The 25,904-nt window shown below is 47.8% G+C and overlaps 2 protein-coding genes across 3 annotated transcripts in view; one reads left to right on the forward strand and one right to left on the reverse strand.

The window, feature by feature from the left end:
* LOC143989470 (uncharacterized) overlaps positions 1-25,904 on the forward strand; it is a 313,492-nt gene that overhangs the window by 198,951 nt on the left and 88,637 nt on the right. The window lies entirely within an intron of this gene.
* The window catches only part of LOC143989974 (uncharacterized), a 73,846-nt gene that overhangs the window by 42,888 nt on the left and 5,054 nt on the right, over positions 1-25,904 (reverse strand). The window contains exons 2-7 of the mRNA XM_077490219.1: positions 18,633-18,745; positions 18,419-18,516; positions 18,102-18,329; positions 17,816-18,022; positions 17,553-17,694; positions 5,729-6,888 (exon numbers count right to left, since the gene is read on the reverse strand). Coding sequence (XP_077346345.1) covers positions 5,729-6,888; positions 17,553-17,694; positions 17,816-18,022; positions 18,102-18,329; positions 18,419-18,516; positions 18,633-18,717 — 1,920 coding nt within the window. The 5' untranslated portion in view covers positions 18,718-18,745. The remainder of the gene's footprint in view (positions 1-5,728; positions 6,889-17,552; positions 17,695-17,815; positions 18,023-18,101; positions 18,330-18,418; positions 18,517-18,632; positions 18,746-25,904) is intronic.

Consider the following 25,904-nt stretch of genomic DNA (forward strand, 5'->3'; position numbering starts at 1 on the left):
TAGCTTTTAGCATTAGAAGTTAAAACGCTTAAACAAATTCTATAATCCACTCTATTACAGTACAGTAAAACCTGGGATTGCGAGCATAATTCGTTCCGGAAGCATGCTTGTAATCCAAAGCACTTGTATATCAAAGCGAATTTCCCCATAAGAAATAATGGAAACTCAAATGATTCGTTACGCAACCATTTACTCATAGGTCCTTCAGTTTATAGTACTCAATCTAAAAATGGAATGATGAAATTGGCTCAATGCTTTACCTTAGAGCAGGCATATGCAATTAGCGGACCTCCAGCTGTTGCAGCAACTCCCAACAACTCCCATGAGGCATAGCAGGACTCTGACAGCCACAAGCATGGCACCCAGAGGCAGAGGCATGATGGGACTTGTAGTTTTGCAACAGCTGGAGGTCCGCCATTTGCATATCCCTACCTTAGAGCATTGAGCCAATTTCATCATTTAATTTTGATTCGATTACTGCAGCACTGCAAGTTTATTTCATTGGATTTTCTCCCTTCTCATGTATGATGTAATCTATTGGGGTTCCTTAGAGCTGTTTCAATAGACATTTTGTCTATGAGAGAGATTTTGAAACGGGATTTAATTATGAGGAAGGATTCATCATAGGAATTACCACATATTAACCTCATAGGAGGTAGAACTTTCTTTCATCAATTATCATGCAAGTATAGTTTCATACTATCTCCAACTTCAGACAACATCTCCATCTCTCAGTTTCAATGAATACATGTTACGGTTAACCAGTCCAAGCAATATATATCACCTAAAGTTTTAGGAGCCCATTGTCCTACCATCTCCAAATTTTCCCTTTCCCATTCATTATATGTAGAACAAAACCCTTTGATTTTGTGCAATATCTTCATGTGGTTCCTAACATCTGATGTATACTATTTCAGACGCCTACTCGCAGAGTGGAAAATGAAGGCTGGCAAGGAGCTGGGCTGCCTGGGAGTGGGGGCAAGCACCGCCGGTGGCCGGGGTTGATTGGGAGACGTTCTCCCGGGGGAAGAGAGCATGGAGGAAGAGGAGAGCCTGCTGTAACAGCTTACATTACAATTGCCTCCGCTCGCCATCATACACAGCCACACCCCCTCCTGACCCTGCGCCTGTGATAGACAGAACGTGGGTCCAGTGCGGGGATGCATTCTGTCTATCACAGATGCGGGGTCAGGAGGAAGCGGGGCCAGGAGGAAGCGGGGCCGTATGTGACGGCGAGCAGAGCGGAGGCAATTGTAAGTTAAGCGGTTACAGCATGCTATCCCGCTCTGTGATCCCACGGCTCTCCTCTTCCTGCAGTCATGATCTGGCTGCCCTCTCTCTTCCTCTGCCCAGGTGAGGCTGCAATGGTGAGCACAGTGAGGCTGCAATGGTGGGCACAGTGAGGCTGAAATGGTGGGCACGGTGTGTCTGCAATGGTGGGCACAGTGAGGCTGCAATGGTGGGCACAGTGAGGTTGTAATGGTGGGCACAGTGTGGCTGCAATGGTGGGCACAGTGTGGCTGCAATAGTGGGTACAGTGTGGATGCAATGGTGGGCACAGTGTGGATGCAATGGTGGGCACAGTGTGGCTGCAATGGTGGGCAGTGTGGATGCAATTGTGGGCAGTGTGGCTGCGATGGTGGGCACAGTGAGGTTGTAATGGTGGGCACAGTGTGGCTGCAATGGTGGGCACAGTGAGGTTGTAATGGGGGGCACAGTGTGGCTGCAATGGTGGGCACATTGAGGTTGTAATGGTGGGCACAGTGTGGCTACAATGGTGGGCACAGTGAGGTTGTAATGGTAAGCACAGTGAGGCTGCAATGGTGGGCACAATGTGGCTGCAATTATGGGCAAGGTGTGGCTGCAATGCTGGGAAAATTGAAGTTGCAATGGTGGGCACAGGTAAGGCTGCATTGATAGGCACAGGTGAGGCTGTGCTGAGGGGCACTGATAAAGTTGTTGTTAATATTTATTTTTGCAACTTAATTCTGCAGAAAACATTTTAAGTGTAATTTCATGAGATAATTTATGAGGGTGTGTTTAGGGATGGAATTAGGGGCAGGGTAGGGGTTGGTGTCGAGTAACCCTTGAGGCTTGGCTAGTAGCTCAGGACTTGAAATTTTGAGCCCTGTACTATTCGACTATTATTTTTTACATCCATATCAATCTCCACTTGGAAAAGAGACATATGTTTTACATCTATTTTTTTTCCAGGAACCACCTGCTCTCCAATCACTGTCACTAAACTGATATCCCTTCTTATTGCAGCAATTTATTTGGGTCATCCTGCATTGGTCTGCAGTTTCCACAGTATACAGCCGTTATTATTTCATTGGATATCAGGATTTATGTCACATCTTGTTCATCATTAGATTAATCATTGGAAATCCCCTTTTTCTGGATAACCACCAGGATTGTTTTTATCATTCATGTATATGTATTTGTGCCATTTTGTATGGGAAGGTTTTACATATCTACATGGATGTTGTTCTGTATCAATTTAACCAGTTTTATCATTAAAATGTATTTAGACTACGCTGCATGGTCACCTTTTTGCCTACTTCTACAGTCTGTACTCTGCAGCCGTTTTCTTTTTTCAAATCAAGTCAATATTGAACCCTATGGACTGAGAATGGGATGCCATTAAAGTTCCTGTGCGTGTAAAGGCAGGCGTCTCAATACTTTGGAAATATAGTGTATATATCAAACATAAATGTAATGATCAACAGGACACCATCAGGGGACCAGAAGGACGAAACGTATGTAGGGTGGAGATATAGTGCTGACATCACACAGCAAGTGAATGCTAACTCTCCAGAAGGATTTGCTGCAAAATCTACAGAAGAAAAAATGCTCAGGTAATCACATCCAGGAAATGTCATCCACTGCAATCGCCACCATCACCGATTACCACCAGGGAAGATATCCCTCTAATAGAAAAATTGCATATTACATATTTCCTTAGTTAAAGTTGTCTAGTGGTCTCACAAATATCTACTAATGAATTCTAAACCTGGTCAAGGAGAAATATGAGGACATGTATGGCTTTATGTATGGCTTTACCTTAACTGGCATAAGGCTTGAGGAAGGCAGGATGACCAGCCCACTATACCTCCTAAAAGGTGATAACGCTGTCCAAACTACTTTGTTCATTTGCTCACATATCAGCCTGTAGCTACCACAGCCCAAACTGGAATAAGCTGATCTCACATCGGAGGTACAATTAGGTATGTGTCTGAACCTGGTCAATGGCCACGCCATCATGGGCCGGACTCCGTGGCGAAACAGCATCTTTAGTTAAGTATTATTGTTATAAATTTTTAATATTATCTTTATTTGTATCTCTCATTACATGTCACACTTAGAAGTATTTGTGTAAGCTCTCTTTGCACATATCTAATACAACCCCATCACATGACCATGATACTAGACATTCCAATAGTTACTCTGCACTAGGTGAATTCACATCGCACGCTATCAAAAAAAAAAAAGTCACCACACGAGCCAGTAAAATATGTTCATAGTGTAGCATTCAATTTAAATAAAAGAAAACAAAATCACAGACCAAGCGGCTGCAAAGCACCCAGCAGCAGCGGCGTGACATTAAGGCTATATCTCCACCCTACGTACGCTTCATCCTTCATGATGGTGTCAGAGCAGTGGATGGCGTCAGTAGGGCAGAGGACGGCGTCAGTAGGGCAGAGGACGGCGTCAGTTGGGCAGAGGATGGCGTCAGTTGGGCAAGAAGGGCAGTGAACTGTGTCAGTAGGGCAGTGGATGATGTCAGTAGGGCAGTGAAAAAAACAAGCGGGTCTATAAATAAAACATTTATAGCAAATTCTGGCTGTTTTTTTAGTTAACACCATGATTTCCTATGATGATCAGCTCCATCTTGTGACCATAATACAGTATTTTTTTAACTACCTCAATCGGAACAATAGCGAAATAACACATTATGGCCATCAGATGGAGCTGGCGATTATTGGAAATTGATGTATTAACCACTTTCCACCCATGCTACAGCTGAAAGACGGCTGCAGCATGGGCTTCCAGTGCCGGGAGGGCGTCCACAGATGTCCTCCCGTGATCGCGCAGGCGGTGCAGTCTGTGATCATTGGGTCATTCGGACTCGGCTGATCACAGATCAGGGGGAAAGGGCCAAATCACATTGGCCCTTTACTACGTGTCACGTTGTCAGCCAATGATAGCCGATCCCAGCAGTAAACAGAAGACAGTTATCAGCTTTTTTTTTTATCCTCATGCTGACAGAGTAAGGAGAAAAGAAGGAAGTCGGTTACCGGCTTCTGTTACAGGGACATCGGTCCCAACATTACTCACCAGTGCTGCTAATCGGTGCAAACTAGTGCCACCTATTAGTGCCTATCAGTACTGCTAATCAGTGTCCACCAGTTCTGCTAATCCATGCTTATCAGTGCCTCACCATCAGTGCAGCCTACCGGTGCTGCCACTCAGTGACACCTATAAGTACAGCCACATCAGTGCCTCCTCATCAGTGCCCCCCAGTGCAGCCTATCAGTGCAGCCTCATCAGCGCACATCAGTACAAGAGAAAAAATACCTATTTGCAAAATTTTGTAACAGAAACTAAGAAAAAAACATTTATTTTCAAAATGATAATTTTTTATTTTTTTTGCTTGTTTAGCCAAAAATAAAAACCCCAGTGGTGATTAAATACCTCCAAAAGAAAAGATCTATTTGTGTGAACAAAAATGCTAAAAATGTCATATGGGTACAGTATTGTATGACCGCGCAATTGTCATTCAAGGTGCGACAGCACTGAAAGCTGAAAAGTGGCCTGGGCAGGAAGAGGGTGAAAGTGCCCAGTGGGCAAGTGGTTAAAAAAATACAATCAATATTTGTCATGGCTGGACAAATGCTGGTCACAATCATTCAACGATTATTATTATTTTTTTGAATAGAGCTTTAAGTGTTTGTGAAAGCTTATGCCGTGTACACATGACTGGACATTTCGAGGGACTAGGTCTGACGGTCTTCCCGACTGACTTTCGGCGGTCGGGAAGAGTTACGACGGTCTTTCTGAACGAACGGACTTGGCCACACACTATCACACCAAAGTCCGATGGATTTGGACGTGATGACGTACGACCGGACTAGAATAAGGAAGTTCATAGCCAGTAGCCAATAGCTGCCCTAGATTCGGTTTTCGTCTGTCGGACTAGCATACAGACAAACTGATTTTTCGACTGGACTCAAGTCCATCGGAAAGATTTGAAACAAGTTTTATATTTCTAGGTCCGTCAGACTTTTGGGGGGAAAAAAAGTCCGCTGGAGCCCATACACGATCGTAATATCCGACGGATTCATTCCGACGGACCTAGTCCGTCGAAAAGTCCGGTCCTGTGTACGCAGAATTACACCACAAGATGTACTCAGCCAATCAATGAAAGGTAATGACTCCATTTTTATTTTTCTACTGCTATAAATGGCCAACACGGCACAACACTTCATCCATGTCTTTGGTGATCTCTGATCTCCTTATCAACTGTTTCTTCCATGATGAAGATCAGCCATGGAGTATATCTGAGGTGTATATCAGGGTGTGCTTCTTCCCCACATGAGAGCTGTGATGTCCAGCAACATTCATGTAGAAGACATTTCCCACACTCAAGGCACTAATACACCTCAAGGGTTGTGGGGGATCCCTGATGTACAAGTAGATGGGACATCAGTGAGGAATAATTCCCTCACTCAGGACAGGAAAGTGGCTTCTCCCCCGTGTGAGATTTCTGATGTCTGGAAAGATGGGACTTCCTTGAAAAACATTTCCCGCACTCAGGGCAGGAATACGGCTTCTCCCCTGTGTGCAATCTTTGATGTCTGTAAAGGTTGGGCATCCCCGAAAAACATTTCCCGCACTCAGGACAAGAATATGGCTTCTCCCCCGTGTGAGACCTCTGATGTGCAACAATATCCGATTTACTTGCAAAACATTTCCCACACTCAGAACAGGAATACGGCTTTTCCCCCGTGTGAGATCTCAGATGGCTGTCAAGATGTGCCTTTTGTGAAAAACATTTCCCGCACGCAGGACAGGAATGTGGCTTTTCCCCCGTGTGAGATCTCTTATGGCTGTCAAGATGTGCCTTTTGTGAAAAACATTTCCCGCATGTAGGACAGGAATACGGCTTTTCCCCTGTGTGAGATCTCTGATGTACAACAACTTCTGATTTTCTTACAAAACATTTACCACACTCAACGCAGGAAAAAGGCTTCTCCCCTGTGTGCAGTCTCTGATGTCTGTATAGATGGGACTTCTGTGAAAATAGTTTCCCACACTCAGGACAGGAAAGCGTCTTCTCCCCCGTGTGAGATCTCTGATGTCTGTAAAGATGGGATTTCTGTGAAAAAAATTTCCCACACTCAGGACAGGAATACGGTTTCTCCCCTGTGTGAGACCTCTGATGTGCATCAAGTACCGATTTTTGTACAAAACATTTCCCGCACACAGGACAGGAATATGGCTTCTCCCCTGTGTGCAGTTTCCGATGATTATAAAGATTGGACTTCTGTGAAAAACATTTCCCGCACTCAGGACAAGAAAATGGCTTCTCCCCTGAGTGAGATCTCTGATGAATGGAAAGATGGTCATTCTTTGCAAAACACTTTCCGCACTCCGTACAGGAAAACCTCTTATCTTTTGGAAGGACGGCACCGACCCTCACAGTCTGAGGTTCCTCAGGATAAGAGGAATACGATGGTCCATCTACACTGTGTGGTGCCGGATGGACATTTGAGGTAGTCGGGTTTTCTCCTGGACTATACTGTGTGATGTCCTCATCTTCTACTTTACAGTCTGGAGACAAAGTGAGACAATCCTCTGAGGTTTTCCTCATCTCCCGTCCATCTACTAAAATAGAAATAAAAAGATTATTACTAGACATGAGCTGATTGGTTCCCCTAAACCAGGACTCCGCCCACATCAGGCAGCTTTGTCTCTGAGGATCTTACAATTCCCCCCTCAAGGTAACTAGTAAATGGATCCTCTGATCTCCTACCAGATCATTTCTTTATTCATGGACCTTAGTCAGAGAGTGAGGAAACAACGAGAACTGTCTTTTATAGGAGTGACAGTGATGAGGGGATTATAGGACGAGTGTCCCCTCCCCCTCTATCACTCATTGCCATCTTACCAACACAAGAAGTCCTGCACTTCCTTATTTAGTCCATGATTTAGTCATGAATAACAGCGGGGCTGAGCCCCACCAGAGGTCAGAGAGTGAGGATGGGGGGGAGAACAACCAAGATGAAGACTGGACTGATCCTGAAGACATCCATCATTGGGCTATTGACTCCTCCACTTCATTATCACTTTCTGTTTAAGGTTCCAAAGTTTAAGGATGTTATCACATTATTATCAACATGTAAATGTCTGTGCTCCAATCAAATCTATAAATATAAAAATGTCCAGCTGGTAGAAAATGGGTGTAACAAAAGATAATACATAGTATGTGTATATATAACAGTGGGTAGAGAGCAGAAGTCAGAGCTATGTAGTATACAACATATACAACAGGGAGGACTATATAGCATCAGAATTATGTAATGTACAACATAAAGTAATGTCAGGGCTGGTCTCCTGCTAGTTACGAGTAGCTCTTTTCTTTCAGTGCATAGAAGCTGCTTGGCTGTCAGTTAATTACCAGCCACACATAGTTTCCACAGTGACTCACATAGTTACCATTACCTGCCTCATTAGTTCAGCCTACAGCCAACCCCTTTTGGCTAAAAAGCTTTTCGAATTTCCTCCCTGCCCTTGCATAGTTTCTGATCTCCAGTGTGTTTCTGCCTGTGTTCCTGTGTATGACTTGGACTGTCTGACTTGCCTTCCGATATCTGTTCCTGTTTTGCTCCTTATTACGCCAACTTCTGGCTTCTTGCACCTGGCTCGTCTGATTACCCGCTCTAGCATCCAAACCCTGGCTTCAGTTTTTGACTGCGTTCTTGAACTGTGTTATTTTTTGCCATTTCATTAAAGGTGTGATTTTAACTGCATTTTCTGACTCCTGGTTTATGGTTACTTACATTACGCAAGGGCCATGCATTCAGAAGATGCAGGCAACTGTATGCGATCACACTGAAAAGTATTTTCCCATGGGCAATACGTTTAAAGGCTAAAAATAAAACCTACGTGGCTCATGTCCAAAGTTAAAAAAAGCTATGAATAAGAAAAGAGCTTTTAAAAAAATATAAAAATTAAGGAACACTATCATCGTCTAAATGTTACAAAGAATATAACAGAATATACAAAAAGGAAATCAAGGACGCAAAAATAAAAAATGAACTACAGATTGCAAAAGCTAGTAGGAAAAACCCCAAACATTCTTCAAATATTTTAATAGTAAAAAGATCAGCTTTGAGCATGTATGCCCTTTACAAAATAATCTGGAGTGGGTGACTGGGGACAAAGAGAAGGCAAAATTAATAAATACTTTCTTCTGCTCTGTGTATACAAAGGAGCATGGGGGGAGCTCATGGCCATAATGGAGGTGGTAGTGAAACAGCCCCAAATGATCCACAGTGGTTTAAAATGTATATGGTCCAGACAGAATAAAAGTGAATAAAGCACCTGGACCAGATGGCATCCACCCACATATCCTAAAAGAATTGAGCTCTGTCATTTCAAAGCCATTGTTTCCAATTTTTAGGGAGCAGTATTAATATGGATTCAGCTCCAGCAGAGTGGTGCCCCTGAGCATGCTGTATGTTGGTATTTACATTCAGTGAGCACATGGAACCAGGGTCTTTTCCCAAAGAGGAGATGTCCAGTTGGGGAGGGAGCACATTACCTCTCTTGAGTAAAAGCTACCATGTGGCCTTAGGTGGGCAACATGTGGGCCTGAATGCTGAAACCCAGGGTTCTCTTGAGAGCTGACTGAAGGAGGATGTCCATGGATCCTGCCTGGTATCACTGAGGAAAATGACCTGTGACCAGGGCCTTGTGAGTACAGAACCCCCTAAATGGACACTAGAGACTGGTGCTGCTGAATCCCCCTCTGGGTGCTAGAAGTCTTCTGCTGGGTGTAAGCTAAAAGGAGACACTGGCTGGTGTCTTGAAGAACAAGGTCCACTCCATTCCTTTCCTTTGCAAGGGACTCTGCTACAGTCTGAGGAATCTCTGACTGTCCTCCGCGATTGGAATGTGCAGATAGGCATCTCTTAGATCTATGGACACCATGTAGCAATATGGAGGAAGTAGTGTTTACACAGAAAAAATGGAATCCATCCGAAACCTCTTGTAGGAGATTGATAGATTCAGGGGTTTCAGGTTCAAAATGAGCCTGAATTTCCCTGAGGGCTTCCGGACCACAAGAATGTGGGAATAAAACCCCCTGCCTATCTCCCCAGGTGGGACTCGTGACACTACATCCTGCTGTTCCAGCTCCTCCAGAGACGCCAGTAAAGCTGCCCCTTTTTCTGCACACCTTGGCAAATCTGTTATTAGCAGCCTGTGGGCTTGAGAATTCCAGTCTGTACCCCCTCCTTACAACCTGTCAGGAAAGGGTCAGTCCGCTGGTAAGATCCATCATTTGGCATACAGTGCTGAGGTCCACCAGCAGGTGTCTCCTGGCAGTTTGTAACTGTCAGGAGAGACATTCCCTGCTGGTGTTATGTCATCATTGGGCCGCAGTACTGGCACCCACCAGATGATGGATTCTGGCAGGAGGGAGCAGGCAACACTTCCTGCACTCAGGTGTTACTTGAGGACAAATACTGCAGTCTTATAAATACCCGAAAAGCCCACACATGCTTGCCTTGGTATCTCTCTCCCTGGGCCCTGACCTTGAGCCTGCATCTGACCCGACCTGATCTATTCCGACCCCATCCTGGACCTGTCCCTCCTGTTTGCCTTGGATCCCTGCTCTGCAGCCCATCCATCCGTCCTCGCCCTGTCCTGTTGATTCCCCATCCTTACCCACCTGCTGACCCCCCTGTGTATGACCTCGGCCTGGCTTTTGTTACGATTCCGGTATTTTCCATTATTTGTATATACCATTGTCGTTTGTGGGTTTGGGTTGGTTGTGCACTGTTATATTCACTTACTTGTCACCTATGTAAATAAACACCATTATTATTCACTTACATGTGTTTCTGGTTTCCTCTGTGCAGTCCACACAGTCTGGTCTACTAATTCCCTGACACAACCCTTAGAATGAACGGATTGGAGGTAACCGACTCCCATTGTGGGAGGAAAGCCCCCAGTCTTCCTAGTACACTAGGCAGACTAAGGCCACCCCATCCTAGCTGCAGTGCATTGAGAGACCTCTGTCTCTCCCTTTCAGGAATATACCGGCCTCAGCCTCCCCAGCTGAAAAAATGGCCCTGGTTCCTAGCAGTGTCTCCCTTCCAGAGGAAACACCGAAACTGACGGGCTGGAGGGATGGCGTGGTTTAAAACTCTGGTGGGAGGGGCGTGGCCTGAGCATGGTTGAGTGAGGACGTTCATTCCTCGAGCTACTGACGATCTCCCGGCTTTCCAGGCCTATTTTGAGCCAAGAGCTGCTCGCTGTCTGGGGAATGCACTCCGCAAAGCAGAGAACCAGAGGGAAGAGCAACCCTGCCAAAAAGAAAGGATCCAGAGGCGCCATTGATCAATATCTGACACAGAAGCGGCGCACCTCTGCAGATCACAAGATGGCGAAACCGCGTGGGGGAACAAGTAAAACATTGAACCAAGGAAGCCGGTCGGCGTCCCCAGCCACATCTATGGAATCCGACTTATTTTCAGAAGCCCCGGCAGCGCTGCAGACGGATCCTGGCACCCCGTCGAGCACCGCTCTAAGTGTTGCGGGGGATGCAGAGATGTGGGCACTGCTCCGATCCCTCCCCACCAAAGCCGACATTGAATCGCTCATCGGCCGGATTGAGACTCAGCAGAGGCAGGACATACAGGAGGTGAGAGGAGTGCTCGATGCACTGACTGGCAGGCTGACCGCGGGGGAGACCTCCGTGACGGATCTGGAGAGGAGACCTGGAGAGTCTACAAGACTATGATACTACAGCTACACATGGAGGACAGAGGCAGGAGAAATAACCTCCGCCTACGAGGTCTCCCAGAGGCGACGGGTGTGGAGGACCTCACTGCTGCCGCCACTGCTATTTTCCGAGGTCTCCCGAGAGACACACTACCTCCAAAGCTGGAATTTGACAGGATCCACCGGGCTCTGGGACCGAGATCTACTGACCCCAACAGACCAAGAGACTTATATGCCGCCTCCACCACTATATTCACAAAGAAGCAATTACCCGCAGAGCGTAGGAAGCAGAGGATGTGGACTTTGATGGAGCTACAGTGAAGATACTTCCGGATGTCTCTCGAGCTACATTACAAAGAAGGGCTATGCTCCGCCCACTGCTGGATCTAGCCTGCCGGCGGGCCGCCACATACCGATGGGGATATCCCCTATCGGTTACGTTCAAGAGAGAGCAGTGTTTCTTCACTCTCCGGTCCCCAAGAGATCTCCCTAGCTTGTTCGAGTTTCTGGAAACGGAACCCACCAGGATTCCGAATTGGCTGCAGTTCCTTCCACGCGGGGGGCAACCGAAACAACCAGCAGTCCACACAGCGGCACCTTCAACCCAGACCGCAGAGGCAATGCAGAAGATTCCGGGCTCCTTCGCCCGAAGGATCACGGGAGTTATAGATGGCTCTCCTCCCCTCCCCCCCCCCTGCCCACTAGATGCCCATGTGCCAAGCGCTCTTGACCACTGTACGCCCTCCCCCCCCCCCCCCAGACCTGGCCAGATGGCGCCCACTAGACCCTCAGGTGATCCACCTGGACGTCCGTCTGCATATGTCCCCTGATGCCTGGTGTGTGCCATTGTCCCCAATGTTTGTGGTAACTGCAGTCTAGGAACACTATGCAGCTACAGAGAGACAGGCAATGTAATACTTCTAGTTAACGTTCTGCCGAGGTCCCCTTGAGGGGACGACTCCCGTGCTCACAGGAACCTTGACACTGAGACCCTCCCCTGTGAGACATGAAACCTACTCACTCTAGCTCCTCTGGTCGCACAGATTCAGCACACGGGAGAGACTCACGGCGGCGGACCCCCGGTGGGTGAACCCCCACTTATTCCCACCCCCCCAGATTGAATAAGTTAAGTGAGATTTGTGGAACCCTCCTCCGAGGACAAGGAGATCATTATTGCCAGGAGACAAATATATAAACGTTTATTGTTAGGGGTGTTTTGCGTAGACTTAGATCAAAAGTTTTGCATGCATATTTGAAGCTACGCGGGCATATTGCTAATGTCTGCCTGTGTAGGAGGATGTGGGTCATAAAGCCGGGCAGGGAATATTCTGGTGGACAACCATGAATGCCGGATTGGCGGTGGTTGGGGATGTGGAGGGTGGGGGGTCTGGGTGCGGGATGCCCCTCCCACATGTTACGTAGGGAGAAGCCCCTCCCTCCCCCCCCCCCGGCTCCTGACGGGAGGGGGGCGGGTGATGCAGGACTTAAGGTACCAGAGTTGGGCAGCCCGGGTTGGTTTGATCTCGAGTCGGGAGCTCCCCCTTTTGTTGGCCTCGTTCAGATACTCCCCCACGTAGGCCGTCACATACCTTGACCACGTTGGTTAAGGCGTGCCAAGCAAGCAAGTGGCTTGCCTTTAGTGATCCAATCCTCCCCACCTACCCCTTCCGACCGATATTGTACTGGTCTGACCCCTTCCCCTCCACTGGTGAGCCAAAGGCGATTTAAAAAATATCTCCCTGGTTTTGGGAGTTGATAGATTAAGTCCGGGACGGTTTACCGTCCCCTGGACACCAGTCCCCCGGCCCCCCTTGTTGCCCTCTACCCCTCCCTCTCCCCCCCCTCCTTTCCTTCTCCCCGGGGAATCCCGGCTCTGTTCAGTGCTTCCTCTACTAAATCTACCCCCATAACCCCGGTTGGGAATGAACGGTCTCAAAGTGTACTCTATTAACGCAAAAGGTCTCAATACACCCGAAGAGAGGCGAATGCTTATGAATGACTTACGGAAAGATAGGGTTGATATAGCCTTTATTCAGGAAACTCACTTCAAGGAAGACAGATTACCTGTCCTTAAGAACAGGTTTTTCCCCTTAGCATTCCACTCCACCAACAAAACTAAATCACGGGGTACCTCCATTCTCCTGTCTAACAGAATACAGTGGACCCATTGCGACACTAAGTTGGATATAGAAGGACGTTTTACGTTTATTAAGGGTTTTATAGGTGACGTACAGCTGACCTTAGCAACCATTTATGCCCCAAACGCAGGCCAAGACTCCTTTATGCAGCGCACGCTATCGCAACTGTCGAAATTCCAGGGAGGCCAACTTATTTTGGGAGGAGACTTTAACACCCCGCTGGTACCCGGGAAGGATACATCCTCAGGTACGTCATCCCTACCGACTGGAGCCCGTAAACGCATACTCAAAGATTTACACAAAGCTCAGCTGATAGACGTATGGCGGCTCCAGCAGAGAAGGACTACACTTTTTACTCCACCCCCCCATAAACTATACTTAAGAATAGACTTCTTTCTAGTGCCACATAATCAGTTGCACACCATACGAGAATCCACAATAGGTATTAGGACATGGTCCGACCATGCCCCTATTTCATTGACCTACATGCTCTCAGACAATCCCTCCTCCAGGACACACTTCTGGTGACTAAATGAAAGCCTTTTGCAGAATCCGGTAGTCATGGAGGAGGTGACTAGAGAATTGAAATTCTACTTCCAAACCAACACGACAGCAGAGTCTGCCCCTGGGGCAGTATGGGAGGCACACATGGCAGTTGTTAGGGGCATTTTTATAAAACACAGAGCACGTATCAAAAGAGAGAAGGGTGAACAACTAGAGAAGCTTTTAACTAATCTCCATACAACTGAGGCATGACATAAAAGCTCCCTGGACCCCATAGTTGAAGCTGAACTTGCCTCCATTTGTAACCAAATTAATGAGCTCCTAAACTACACAGTGAAAGCAGCACTACAGAAATGCCAGCTCATATCCTACGAGTCCGGAAATAAATGCAGACGTATTCTAGCCAGGGCAGTTAAATAAATTAGAATGCAAACGTACATCCCGCAAATTAAGACCGCGTCCAACACGACGGCCAACCTGCCACGGCACATTGCCAACACCTTTAAAGAATACTACACTGGCCTGTATAATATTTCAACATCCACTGACAAGTAACCGCTGATTGAGGCCTACTTGGCCTCAGCCCAAATCCCCACTCTGACACCAGAAAGTATATCAGAATTGGACGCCCCAATCACGACCGACGAACTCGAACTTGCACTAAGCTCCACCAAACCAGGTAGGGCCCCAGGGCCGGACGGCCTTACCCTACAGTATTATAAAAAAACTGCTCCTATCCCTTGGCTCTCATATGACATCCTTCTATAATAAACTGGGAGACATGGCAGCCTTCTTTAGCGATACCCTGCGGGCACATATCACGGTCATACGTAAAGAAGGTAAGGACCCCACCCTATGTAGTAGTTATCGGCCAATTTCCCTCCTTAACACAGACCTTAAGTTATTCACCAAGATTCTAGCGACCCGACTTGCCCACCATTTACAGTCACTGATCCATTTAGACCAAGTAGGCTTCATCCCCACTAGAGAAGCTAGGGATGGTACAATTAAAGTCTTAAACCTAATACATTTTGCCAATAAAACGCATACGCCCTCAATCTTTATAAACACAGACGCGGAAAAAGCCTTTGACCGGGTCGACTGGGGCTATATGATCTTTGTCCTTAGATACTTGGGACTTGGGGAAACCATGATGAGATGGATTTCCCAAATCTACTCCAACCCCTCCGCACAAGTCAAGGTTAATGGTCTACTGTCGGACCCCCTCAAGAATGGGACCAGACAGGGCTGCCTGCTGTCACCCCTCCTCTTTGCCCTTTCTTTAGAGCCTTTTCTGTGCAAAATTAGATGTAACCCGGATATCCAGGGACTTACGATATGAGACTTACAATACAAGGTTTCAGCCTATACAGATGATCTGCTTTTTTACCTGACGAACCCGGTAATATCCCTCTTGAACCTCCTCCGTGAATTTGATGCATACAGAACTATTTCCAACCTTAAAATTAATTATAACAAGTCGGAAGCCATGGGAGTAGGCATACCCAAATCAAAAATGCAGGCACTACGCGCCAACTTCAATTTTAAATGGACTGAGACTGCCTTGAACTACCTGGGAGCCTATGTACCAGCTAATCTTAAGCACACCTTTCGCCTGAACTTCCCCCCCACTAGCTAAAACCCGAACCCTACTGGAGTTGTGGCACGGGGGCCTCCACTCATGGTTTGGCAGGTGCAACCTTATTAAAATGTGTATACTACCCAAGTTCCTTTATTTGTTACAGGCACTCCCAATCTTCATTCCAACATCATTTTTTAAACAAGTACACTGCCAGTTTTACAAGTTCATATGGGAAAATAGGAGACCGAGAATACCCTGTGCCCTACTCTCCCAACCAAAACTCAACGGTGGACTTGTGAGGGAATACTACCAAGATGTCCAGCTCGGTAGGATTGTAGACTGGAATCGACACCGAGACCTTAAAACGTGGACACGCCTAGAACAGGCGCAGTCACTGATACCCCTGCAGGGTGCTGCATGGTGCTATGAACACCTCCTGGCTGAGATGAGAGCTCACCCGTTGATAGGGACAACACTTCGCATTGGGTCACGAACATATCTCACACAATCACTATCCACACCAAACTCGCCTATATATCCTATTATAGGAAGCCCAAAATTTCCCCCAGGTCTTGACCCCAGACTAGAAATCTCTTCACAGACCTAAAGTGTACGCAAGCCAGACATTTTATACAGAATAACTCCTGGCCCTCCCTAGAAGCACTTAGAAGCGAGACAGGCACCTTTAAACTACCGTTTTGGACAGCACTACGACTTAGACATTTTCTTACATCTACTCCTAACCCGCAGGAGTTTGACAGACCCCTCACCTAGAGGCGATTCAGTTTGCATTGTGCGCTATACAAGTATTTCATTCATTCATTCATTCACCTCTCTAGAGATTCTGAAGAGGAGAGACTCTTTGAGGACATTGTCCTTAATGTATAACCTCCTGACTTCCCCGAAGGATAGCGCTCCCCCGCTATTCCTGAGTAAATGGGAAAAAGGATCTAAATTGCACGTTCACGGCAGACCAGACTAAACGGGTGATAGCATTAGCCCTGAATCCTCCATCTGTACGAAGGTACAGGAAACTAACTATAAACTTATGACAAGGTGGTACTTGACCCCACATGCCTTATATTCCTATTATCCGAACACCTCAGCAAGGTGTTGGAGGTGCCATGGAGATGGTGGTATGCTGTTACACAAGCTAACACATTTCTGGTCCACAGTCAGAACGACTATACAGAAATTTACAGATTATGTCATGCCAAACGACCCGGCATTTTTCCTTCTTCATGTAAGTACCATGTCAATTAGGAAATACAAAAAAAACGGTAATTTGTCATTTGATAAACGCTGCAAAATCTTGCATCCCAATTAACTGGAAAAGTCAGGCATCACCAACGGTAGCTAGCTGGATCCAGAGAGTAGAAGACAGTAGGAGAATGGAGGACCTGGTGCGAAACAACAGGAAGAAAAATATAAAGCGACATGGGATTTGTGGCTTCAATTTGTCATCTCCCCAGAGGGCATTGCTCTCAGATCTTTATAAGGAGGTCATCGCCGTATCATATGAAGGGACCAGGGACCGCCCGGAACCAACCGGGGTTCCCCCCCCCTCCCCCTATGCCTATCCTACCTGTTTCTTCCCCTTCCCATTCAGATATCCTCCGTGATTTGGAGATCCTGGTCCTCCTGGTCCCCCTCGCCCTCGAGTCCTACCCATATGAGGTGGGGGGCGGCTAGGAGGAGGGGGAGGGGAGCAGACGTGGGGTTGGTCTTCCCGGACCTGATGCATCAGACTGAGAATTACTGCCGGGAAGGGCCATTGACCCTACATTGACAATTTCAAGGATCCGGGGTGTGGTTACACTGCAATCTAGGACCATATGTATGCCCCCTGTCTGTTGCCCCCCTTGTATGTGAATGATGTATGAGGATCTCCCTTCCCCTTCCCCCTTTTATTGAATGTCTATATATATGTTGTACCCCCCCTTTTTTTTTTCTTTCTTTTTTCGCCCAAGTTGGGCATTAATAAAACTTATACTTGCAAAAAAAAAAAAAAAACAACTCTGGTGGAGGTGGTGTTTCCTGAGAAGGGAGGAGCCGAGGTCTCTCAAGTGTGCTGTCCTGAAAGGCGAAAGAGGGAAATCAACAATTTTCTGGCAGCTGAACCCCAAAATCTCCATGAATCCAGTCTAGAGACTAAACTGTGTCCGCAGCAAAGAGAAGGAAGATTATCTGAGAGAAATACAGGACGGGGAAAGTGACCAGGGTATTACAGGCTGATACCACCCAGTCCTTGCCCTACTCTGGACCAATCAGTGAGCAGTATGGGTGGAGGAATGTATTTAGTGTTAATGACCCACCTGTGCTGATCTCTGTAGGAGTGTCCTCCTCTATAAATGTCCTCGTTATTCCATCCTCCTCCATAGACTGCTGATCATCCCTCACATATGTCTCTTCTTCTTCTGCTTTAACCTCAACTTTTATAGCTATCAGATCTTCACCCTAAACCAAGAGAAGGATAGGAAATATTACCTTTAAAATAAAAACTTTAATATTATATCATATAAAAAAATCCACATATCATCCCCACAGGTCAATATTCTAGATACTCCACCCCACCAACCTGATAATGGTGAGGGATGGTGTGACCTTCCTGTGTGGAATCCCGGGAATACAGAGGACGGGGACATCTCTCTGTTGGGTTCCTGGTATTAGGTGGCTCCATCATATCCTTGTGTCCTTCTAAAAACTCCTCCATCACTCCATACTCCTCATCCTCCTCTATATACTCTTCTTTAACAATAATATTGTAATCTCCAAGACTTCCACTCTGAAAGATATTAAAAACATTCATTATAACCAACATGTTGTGTATAAATCAGAACTACCAATAATTGTCAATCATCTACCTGATGATGGTGGGGGATGGTGTGATCTTCCTGTGTGGAATCCCGGGAATACAGAGGACGGGGACATCTCTCTGGTGGGTTTCTGTAGCTGGATGACTCCACCATGGTGTCCTGGTACAGATCTTTGTGTCTTTTTAGAAACTCTGACTCCTCCATCACCCCTTCCTCATCATCCTCCTCTTTTAGCTCTTCTTTAACCTCAACTTTAGAATCTCTCAGGTTTCCACTCTGAATATATAATAAAAATGACATCAATGGTAACAATGCAGATAATGTACAGACCCTAATGATACTATCAGTAATTTTTTCTCATCTACCTGATGATGGTGGGGGATGGTGTGACCTTCCTGTGTGGAATCCCGGGAATACAGAGGACGGGGACATCTCTCTGGTGGGTTCCCATTACTGGATCCATCTGTAGGAAACACACACACTGACTGAATACATTGTTTCTATGTGTTTATCAGATGATGGGGGATCTAGGTGGAGCCTCCGTACTGCTCTCTCCTTTACAATAAAGTCTCCTCTTACCCGGTGATGTGAGGGGCGGCTGATTGTCCATCATGACGTCCTTGTAGAGATCCTTGTGTCCTTCTAAATACTCCCACTCCTCCATGGAGAAATAGACAGTGACAGGTCTCCTTCTAGATGGATAATTTTGGTAAATGAAAGTAAGAATTATTTGGATGGTATTGGTCACACAATAATTGGATGGCGGGGGGTGGGGGGTTAATAGGAGGTTTGCTTTACATTTAATAACCACTAACCCCCATGGAAAAACATAGATTCGTATCAGAAATTCCCTTTACTCTGTTGGGTCTGTTTTGTTTCTGAACTGGTTTTTCTTTGTATTCGATCTCCGGACAAGGAATGATAACTATGACCTTTCTTCTGTATTCTTGTTTGCTCTGAGGCAGTGCTGTGAGGTCAATATAGGATCATCCTGATGTCCAGGAAGGGGAACTTTCTGACTTTTGGCTGGAGTTGCCGGCTAATCACAATAATTGCCAGAACTCTGGTTGCAAGGCTCCAATCATCGGCAGCCTGCTGACTGACAGGAGTGATGTCACTATCACTCTCTGCAGTAAGAGAAGGATTTGGATTGGATAACAGGAGGATGGTGCTGGTGGAGTTGAGAGCTGTGGGGGAGGAGTCTGTTCTTTCCCTCCCTCCAATAACAGCCCAGTGTGGATAGCAGGGGTGAGGGGTTTGTTCTCTTGGTTGGCAAGTATACTGTAGTAACCAGGACATTGTACAGAGTGGCAGTGGGTTACTGGTGTTCTAAATTGCAGCACTGGGCACTGCCAGAGCCTGTGTCATGGGAAGGTTTAGGACTGCCTCCCCAGATGCACATCACTGATCCCTGGCCACCTATTTACGCAATACTGCACAAACGTAATGAGTGCCGACCAAGGGGTGAAGGACTGCCCCTCTTCATTCTACTTGGTATCTTGGAAATTGTATTTGACCAGTGAGATGGTAAGAAGGCGAAGGTTGCCTTTCTTTCCTAACAGGAGTTCTGTAAGAATGCCTGAACAGTAAGCTCAGGTGGGAGAACCATCATAGACCAAGACAACCCCCCATCCCACCCGTCCTACCTTAGAGTCCCTCTGAGCCCTACAACCTCCTCATCTCTTTTTTTTTTTTTCAAAATCTTTTATTGAAAGTAATAGTCAGACGAATACATTCATGTTGCATAGTAAAGCAAAATACAATGAAATGAGCATATTAAATATTCGACCATGAATTGCATATCACATGTAAACAGGTGAGTGAAATTACCGTATATACTCGAGTATAAGCCGAGATTTTCAGCCTCTTTTTTGAGGCTGAAAGTGCCCCCCTCGGCTTATACTCGAGTCATCGCTGTCTGCCTGCTCGATCAGCGTGTCGAGCAGACAGACAGCGGACATTCTACCCTTCAAACGCCGCGCCTCCGCCTTCGCCTGTGATAGGCGGAACACTGAATTTCCCAGCAGCCTGTGTTCCGCCTATCACGGACATCGTCTCATCCTCGTACTACGGACGAGGATGAGACGATGTCCGTGATAGGCGGAACACAGGCTGCTGGGAAATTCAGTGTTCCGCCTATCACAGGCGAAGGCGGAGGCGCGGCTTTTGAATTTTAGAATGGCCGCCGAGGCGCCGACGAAGAGCGGCGATCCTGGCAAGGCACGGGACGGAGGCAAGGCAAGGCACGGCACGGGACGGGACGGAGGCAAGGCACGACACGGGACGGAGGCAAGGCACGGCACGGGACGGAGGCAAGGAGGCAAGGCACGGCACGGGACGGAGGCAAGGCACGGGACGGAGGCTCGGGACACAGGCTCGGGACACAGGTAGGCTGGACACACACACACACACACACACACACACACACATGGACACACACACACAGGGATGGATGGATGGATGGAGACACACACACACAGGGATGGATGGATGGAGACACACACACACAGGGATGGATGGATGGATGGAGACACACACACACAGGGATGGATGGATGGATGGACACACACACACACAGGGATGGATGGATGGATGGACACACACACACACAGGGATGGATGGATGGATGGACACACACACACAGGGATGGATGGACGGACACACAGGGATGGACGGACACACAGGGATGGACGGACACACAGGGATGGACGGACACACAGGGATGGACGGACACACACACAGGGATGGACAGGCATGTCTCACCCTCGGCTTATACACGAGTCAATAAGTTTGCCAGTTTTTTTGGGGGTAAATTGGGGGCCTCGGCTTATATTCGGGTCGGCCTATACTCGAGTATATACGGTACAAAACGGATATTAATTGAAAAAGTAGCAAAGACAATAGAATCATATCTGAATGACTGGTAAAAAATAAACTAGAGGTAACAACAAAAGAAAAAAAGGGGAAAGCGTTCCCTAAAATACCACAATACGTCAGGGGAAGTATCCGGTTATCGTGGAGGGAAAGCAATCAACGGGACACAGGTAAGATAAAAAGAGGGAAAAATAGGAGATTACCGGAGTCTCCACCTCAGGTTGGTGGAGAACCCGTCAACAGGTGAAGACACTCATCCGAGACTCGAAAATGATGCCAGCAGGCCCAGGTGGCCCAAAATTTACTTGGGGTATCATTAGATTGATGTATCAATTCTTCCATCTCGGCTACTTTAGACGTTCGCTTAATCCAATCCGCGATGGAGGGAGGAGAGCTGGATTTCCAGGCATCTCTTTTTTTTTTTTTTAACCAAAATGAAGTTTAGTGAGCATACAAGTCAATACAGTATATTGCACTTTCAACAACTGGTGCAACAAGCACCAACCAGCATTAAAGAAAATATACACACTTCGTCTGACATAGTTAGCAAAATGTACCATCTACACAATACAGTCTCAATATACAAGAAAGCGAGTAAATAAGTACTCCCGGGAATACCATGCCCTCGATGCCAATGGTAGTAGGAAGCAGACCCCGCACCTCCATCCAAATAGAACAGCTGCCCTAGCCCGTACAACTATGGAAGTTCTCTATCCACCTTCTCCTCAGGAAGAGGGAGAAGACCAAGGATGCACTGACGTGGGCACAGTGTAAGGGGAGAACCCATGTGATCGTGCAGGAACTTAATGACCTGTGCCCAGTACCGCTGAATAGGTGGGCAGGACCAAATAAGGTGGTAAAAGGTACTATTAGTGTCCCCACATCTGGGGCATGCGGGATCAGAGTCCGGTTTGTATTTGGAGAGGCAATTAGGTGTGATATATGAGCGGTGGAGGATATAAAAGGTGAGTGAGTCTGTCCGAGAGCTTGGGTGATACTTTCGTAGACACTGCTAATATGTCTCCCCACTGACCGTCCTCTATGTCCCCAAGATCCGCCTCCCACCTTGTTTTCAACTGATAGGCACGAGCCGTAGTTCTGGGGGTAAGGAGGTGCATATATAGAAGAGAGATCAGTTTCTTGGGGTCATCCCCGAGTACTAAGTCCGCTAGGGCCGTGGGTTCTAGAGCTGGGGGTGAGTTCCCAAACTGAGTCTGGACAGCGTGTCGGACCTGCAAGTAGTGGAATAGCGCGTGGTTAGGAAGACCATATTCCTCCTTAAGTGTCTGAAATGTCTTAAATAGTGCGGTTGGTGTAAAGTTGAGATAGGTATATGATCCCCTTGAATATCCACACCTTGTGATCCGGGACGCTCAGCAATTCCGGGAGACAAGGGTTCTCCCATAGGGGTGTATGGGCATGCGGGGGGGGGGGGCCCAGTCTTCGACTGCGCCATCCGCCAGATCCTACTGTGGTGTGTAAGCATGTGTCTCTTGTCCCCCAAACTCGAGAGCCCTCGATGGTTACAAAATATAATCTGGTAGGGATGTGCCACAACACCCGTGGCCGCTGTGCACACTAGAGCGGAGTACCTCAGTTTGTCGTGGTTATTAATGTAGTAGAGGTGGGACAGTTGGGAGGCTAGGTATAATGATGCCAGGTCAGGTAGAGCTGTGCCTCCCAAGTGAACGTTGCACTTAAGTGTCTGCCAAGCTAATTTATGCCTAGAGGAGCCCCAGACGAACGTGTTAAGGATCGATTCCATATTCTGAAATATGTGGGCTGGGATGTAGAGCGGGGAATGCCAGAAAAGGTAGAGCAGTTTGGGGAGAAGAATCATTTTTACAAACCCGAGCCCATGATCCAAAGAGGGAGCCTGGACCAGACCTGGGTCTTTCGTTTCAGAAGGGCAAAAAGTGGTTCCAAATTTAATCGGATATAGTCCGTGAGGGAGCAGGAGCACTGTATGCCCAAGTACTTAATCTGGTCGGTGCGCACGAGGGGTAATGTCGCCTGCGTTTTCGTGGGAGCGGCGATATCGATAGGGAGAAATTGGGATTTAGACCAGTTTATCTGGAGACCTGAGAAGGTGCCGAAGCATTGAATCAATTCTAGAGCCGCCGTCAGCGAGGGGCCTGCATCCTCTAAATAAAGCAGCATATCGTCCGCGTACAGGCTAATGACTTCCGACAGTTGTCCCATGCGGAGGCCCCCGGATACCCGGGTGTGCTCTGATAGCGATAGCCAGGGGCTCCACAGCCAACGCATACAATACAGGCGAGACTGGGCAACCCTGGCGCGTACCACGCGACAGGGGGAAGGGGCTAGATGTCTGCCCGTTCACCCGGATTCTGGCAGTGGGGGCTTGATAGAGGAGTTGGATCCAGCGCACAAACCTAGGACCAAAGCCGAATCTACGTAGGCACTCCCATAGGTAGCCCCACTCCACCGAATCGAACGCCTTGGCGGCATCCAAGCTGACCACCACCCTGGCACCGGTATTGTCATGGGGGGCCTGCAGGTTCATAAACAACCTCCTAAGATTAAAAGCTGTGTTTTTTTTGGGCATAAAGCCAGTTTGGTCTGCGTGAATAAGGTGGAGGATTATCTTGTTAAGTCTGAGGGCAAGAATCTTTGGCAATATTTTGACATCCAATTGCAATAGGGAAATAGGGCGGTAAGACTCAGGGCGTAGGGGATCCTTGCCCGGCTTTGGGATGAGGACGATCAGGGCCTCACTCATAGTGCGGGGGAGTGAGCCAGTGTCAAATATATGGGATTATAGCGCATGAAGTTTGGATAGTAGAACTTCCTGGAACTGAGAGTAAAACTCCAGGGGGAGGCCGTCAGAGCCCAGGGCCTTAGATGGTGGCAGACATGCTATGGCATCTGCTATGCATTTCTCCGTTCTAGGAGCCTCAAGGAGCTCTATCTGAGGGCCTGCGAGAGCGGGGAAGTCCACAGTCTGTAGCAGGGCCTGCAATTCCCCCAGGGAGCTATTGGCCCCTGAGGTGTAGAGATCGGCATAAAAGCGCCTGAATTCCTGGGCCACCTCCACCGGATCCGACTCTCTCCCCGTATTGATATGTTTTCTGCTTACTGAAAAAGATGCCCCTCCTAGCCCTTTCGAAATGCAGGTCTGTAAGCCTAAGTGTAAGTGTAGCTTGGCAGAGTTGGAAGGCGTAGGGTGGGTGAGGAATTCCCTTTCCAGTACCTCCAGCGTCTCTTCAGCCTGCTGTATAGTGAACTTCGAGGAGGCCCTATGTCTGTTAATGCGGGATGTCAATATAATACGGGCATGTCGTTTAAAGGCCTCCCACACCATGCCAAACGAGGCTGAACCCGCATTTGTTAGGAAGTAATGAACTCACTCCCGCTGAGCGACCTCCAAGTCAGTGAGGACCGTCAGCCAGAATGGGTTCAGCCTCCACAGTCGAGATGCTGGAGTAGAGGGTAAGCGAATTTTGGCCCAGCGTGGTGAATGATCTGACAGGATCCTGGCACCAAACCCCACGTCCTGCAAATATGGGAGTAGTGTGGGAGAGAGCAAAATCATGTCTATACGTGACATGGCATTTTGGGACAGCGTAAAGCAAGAATACGCTCTTGTGGTGGGGTGTTTGTGTCTCCATGTATCTGTCATGGCAAATTCCGAAAGAAACTTACCAAATCTGGTCAGTAAGGTCCGGGGCGGGGATGCGGGGACTGGGTGAGTCTGTCAAGACAGGGGTCTATCACTGCATTGAAGTCTCCTATCCATATGGCTAGCACCGTAGGGTGTTGCATTATAAAGTCAATGCCTTCCTGAAGGGCCTCAAAATGAAAGGGCGGAGGGATGTAAAAGGCTAGCAGGAGGAGCTCCAAGCCCCCCACAGTGGCATGCAGGAAAAGGAAGCCCCCCTGCCGATCTGACCGCAGAGCGTGCAGGTGGAATTGGACCATTTTAGCCAAAAGGACAGCGACCCCCCTAGAGTTGTTCGTGTGCGGGGCATGATAAAGCCATCCCACCCATGTTTTTTTAAGGGACATTTGCAGCTGCCCTGTTATGTGGGTCTCTACTAGTACAGTGATATCTGCATGTATTTGCTTAAGGTGGGAAAGTACAGCCACGCGCTTGGGCCTGGCCCTCACCCCCCTCACATTCCAAGTGACCAATTTAAGGGTCGCCATCCCCGGCGATGTACACTATGTGGGGTAAACGGATCAACAGGGGACCACCCGACCCCGCATCCACCAGCAACAGACTATATAAATATGCAGACATGTAGTAAACCGTCAGCCCCCGCCCCCCACCCCAGGGCGGCACCGCGTGCAGGAATTCCACTGCGATCCCCACCTGGAGGCGGACCCAGGAGCAGCATGACCAACTCGGAGCAGACTGAGTAATACAAACTATCAGTTGTCAGACGATACAAAAATAGTAGAAGTGTGCAAACCATTATGAAAACAAAACGGAGCCAAGTGGCAATATAAATTGCGCCAACAATGCCTACTCTGGACCAGCATGGCAATGCAAACTCAGGGCAGCCCTCCACAGCTGTGTGAGCTGAAGCCGGCCAGGGAAACCCATCTTGTAAGGTCAGCGAGGAGCGCACCTGGCTACGTGAAGAAGCTTGAGACACACAGGTGTAAACGTGGTATATAGCCGGGCGCGCTCCCCGCCGACAACGGGGGGCGACCAAAAGTTAACTGTGCTGCATGGCAGGGCAGGTAAACCCAGCATCCGGAGGCAGCTGAGAGCGGAATCCGAGATCCCGGCTGCAGAGTCTTTCCTCAGGAAAAGGAGACCAGATAGGGTTGGGGTTAACTAAGGAGCTGGGCACAGTCATTTCAGAGGCGTGCGGCGTACGGAGGGTGTGTAAGGCCATTAGCCAGCCGCTCCATATGACTCCGACCAGAACAGTCTCTGAGCCAAGGGGAAATGGGAAGATAGTGGCCAGAATCTACTCACAGTAAATGACGTGGGAGTCCCCGGTG

Source organism: Lithobates pipiens, unplaced genomic scaffold (assembly GCF_037356315.1).
Source record: "Lithobates pipiens isolate NorthernLeopardFrog02 unplaced genomic scaffold, aLitPip1_a1.2 Scaffold_18, whole genome shotgun sequence".
Taxonomy (NCBI): domain Eukaryota; kingdom Metazoa; phylum Chordata; class Amphibia; order Anura; family Ranidae; genus Lithobates; species Lithobates pipiens.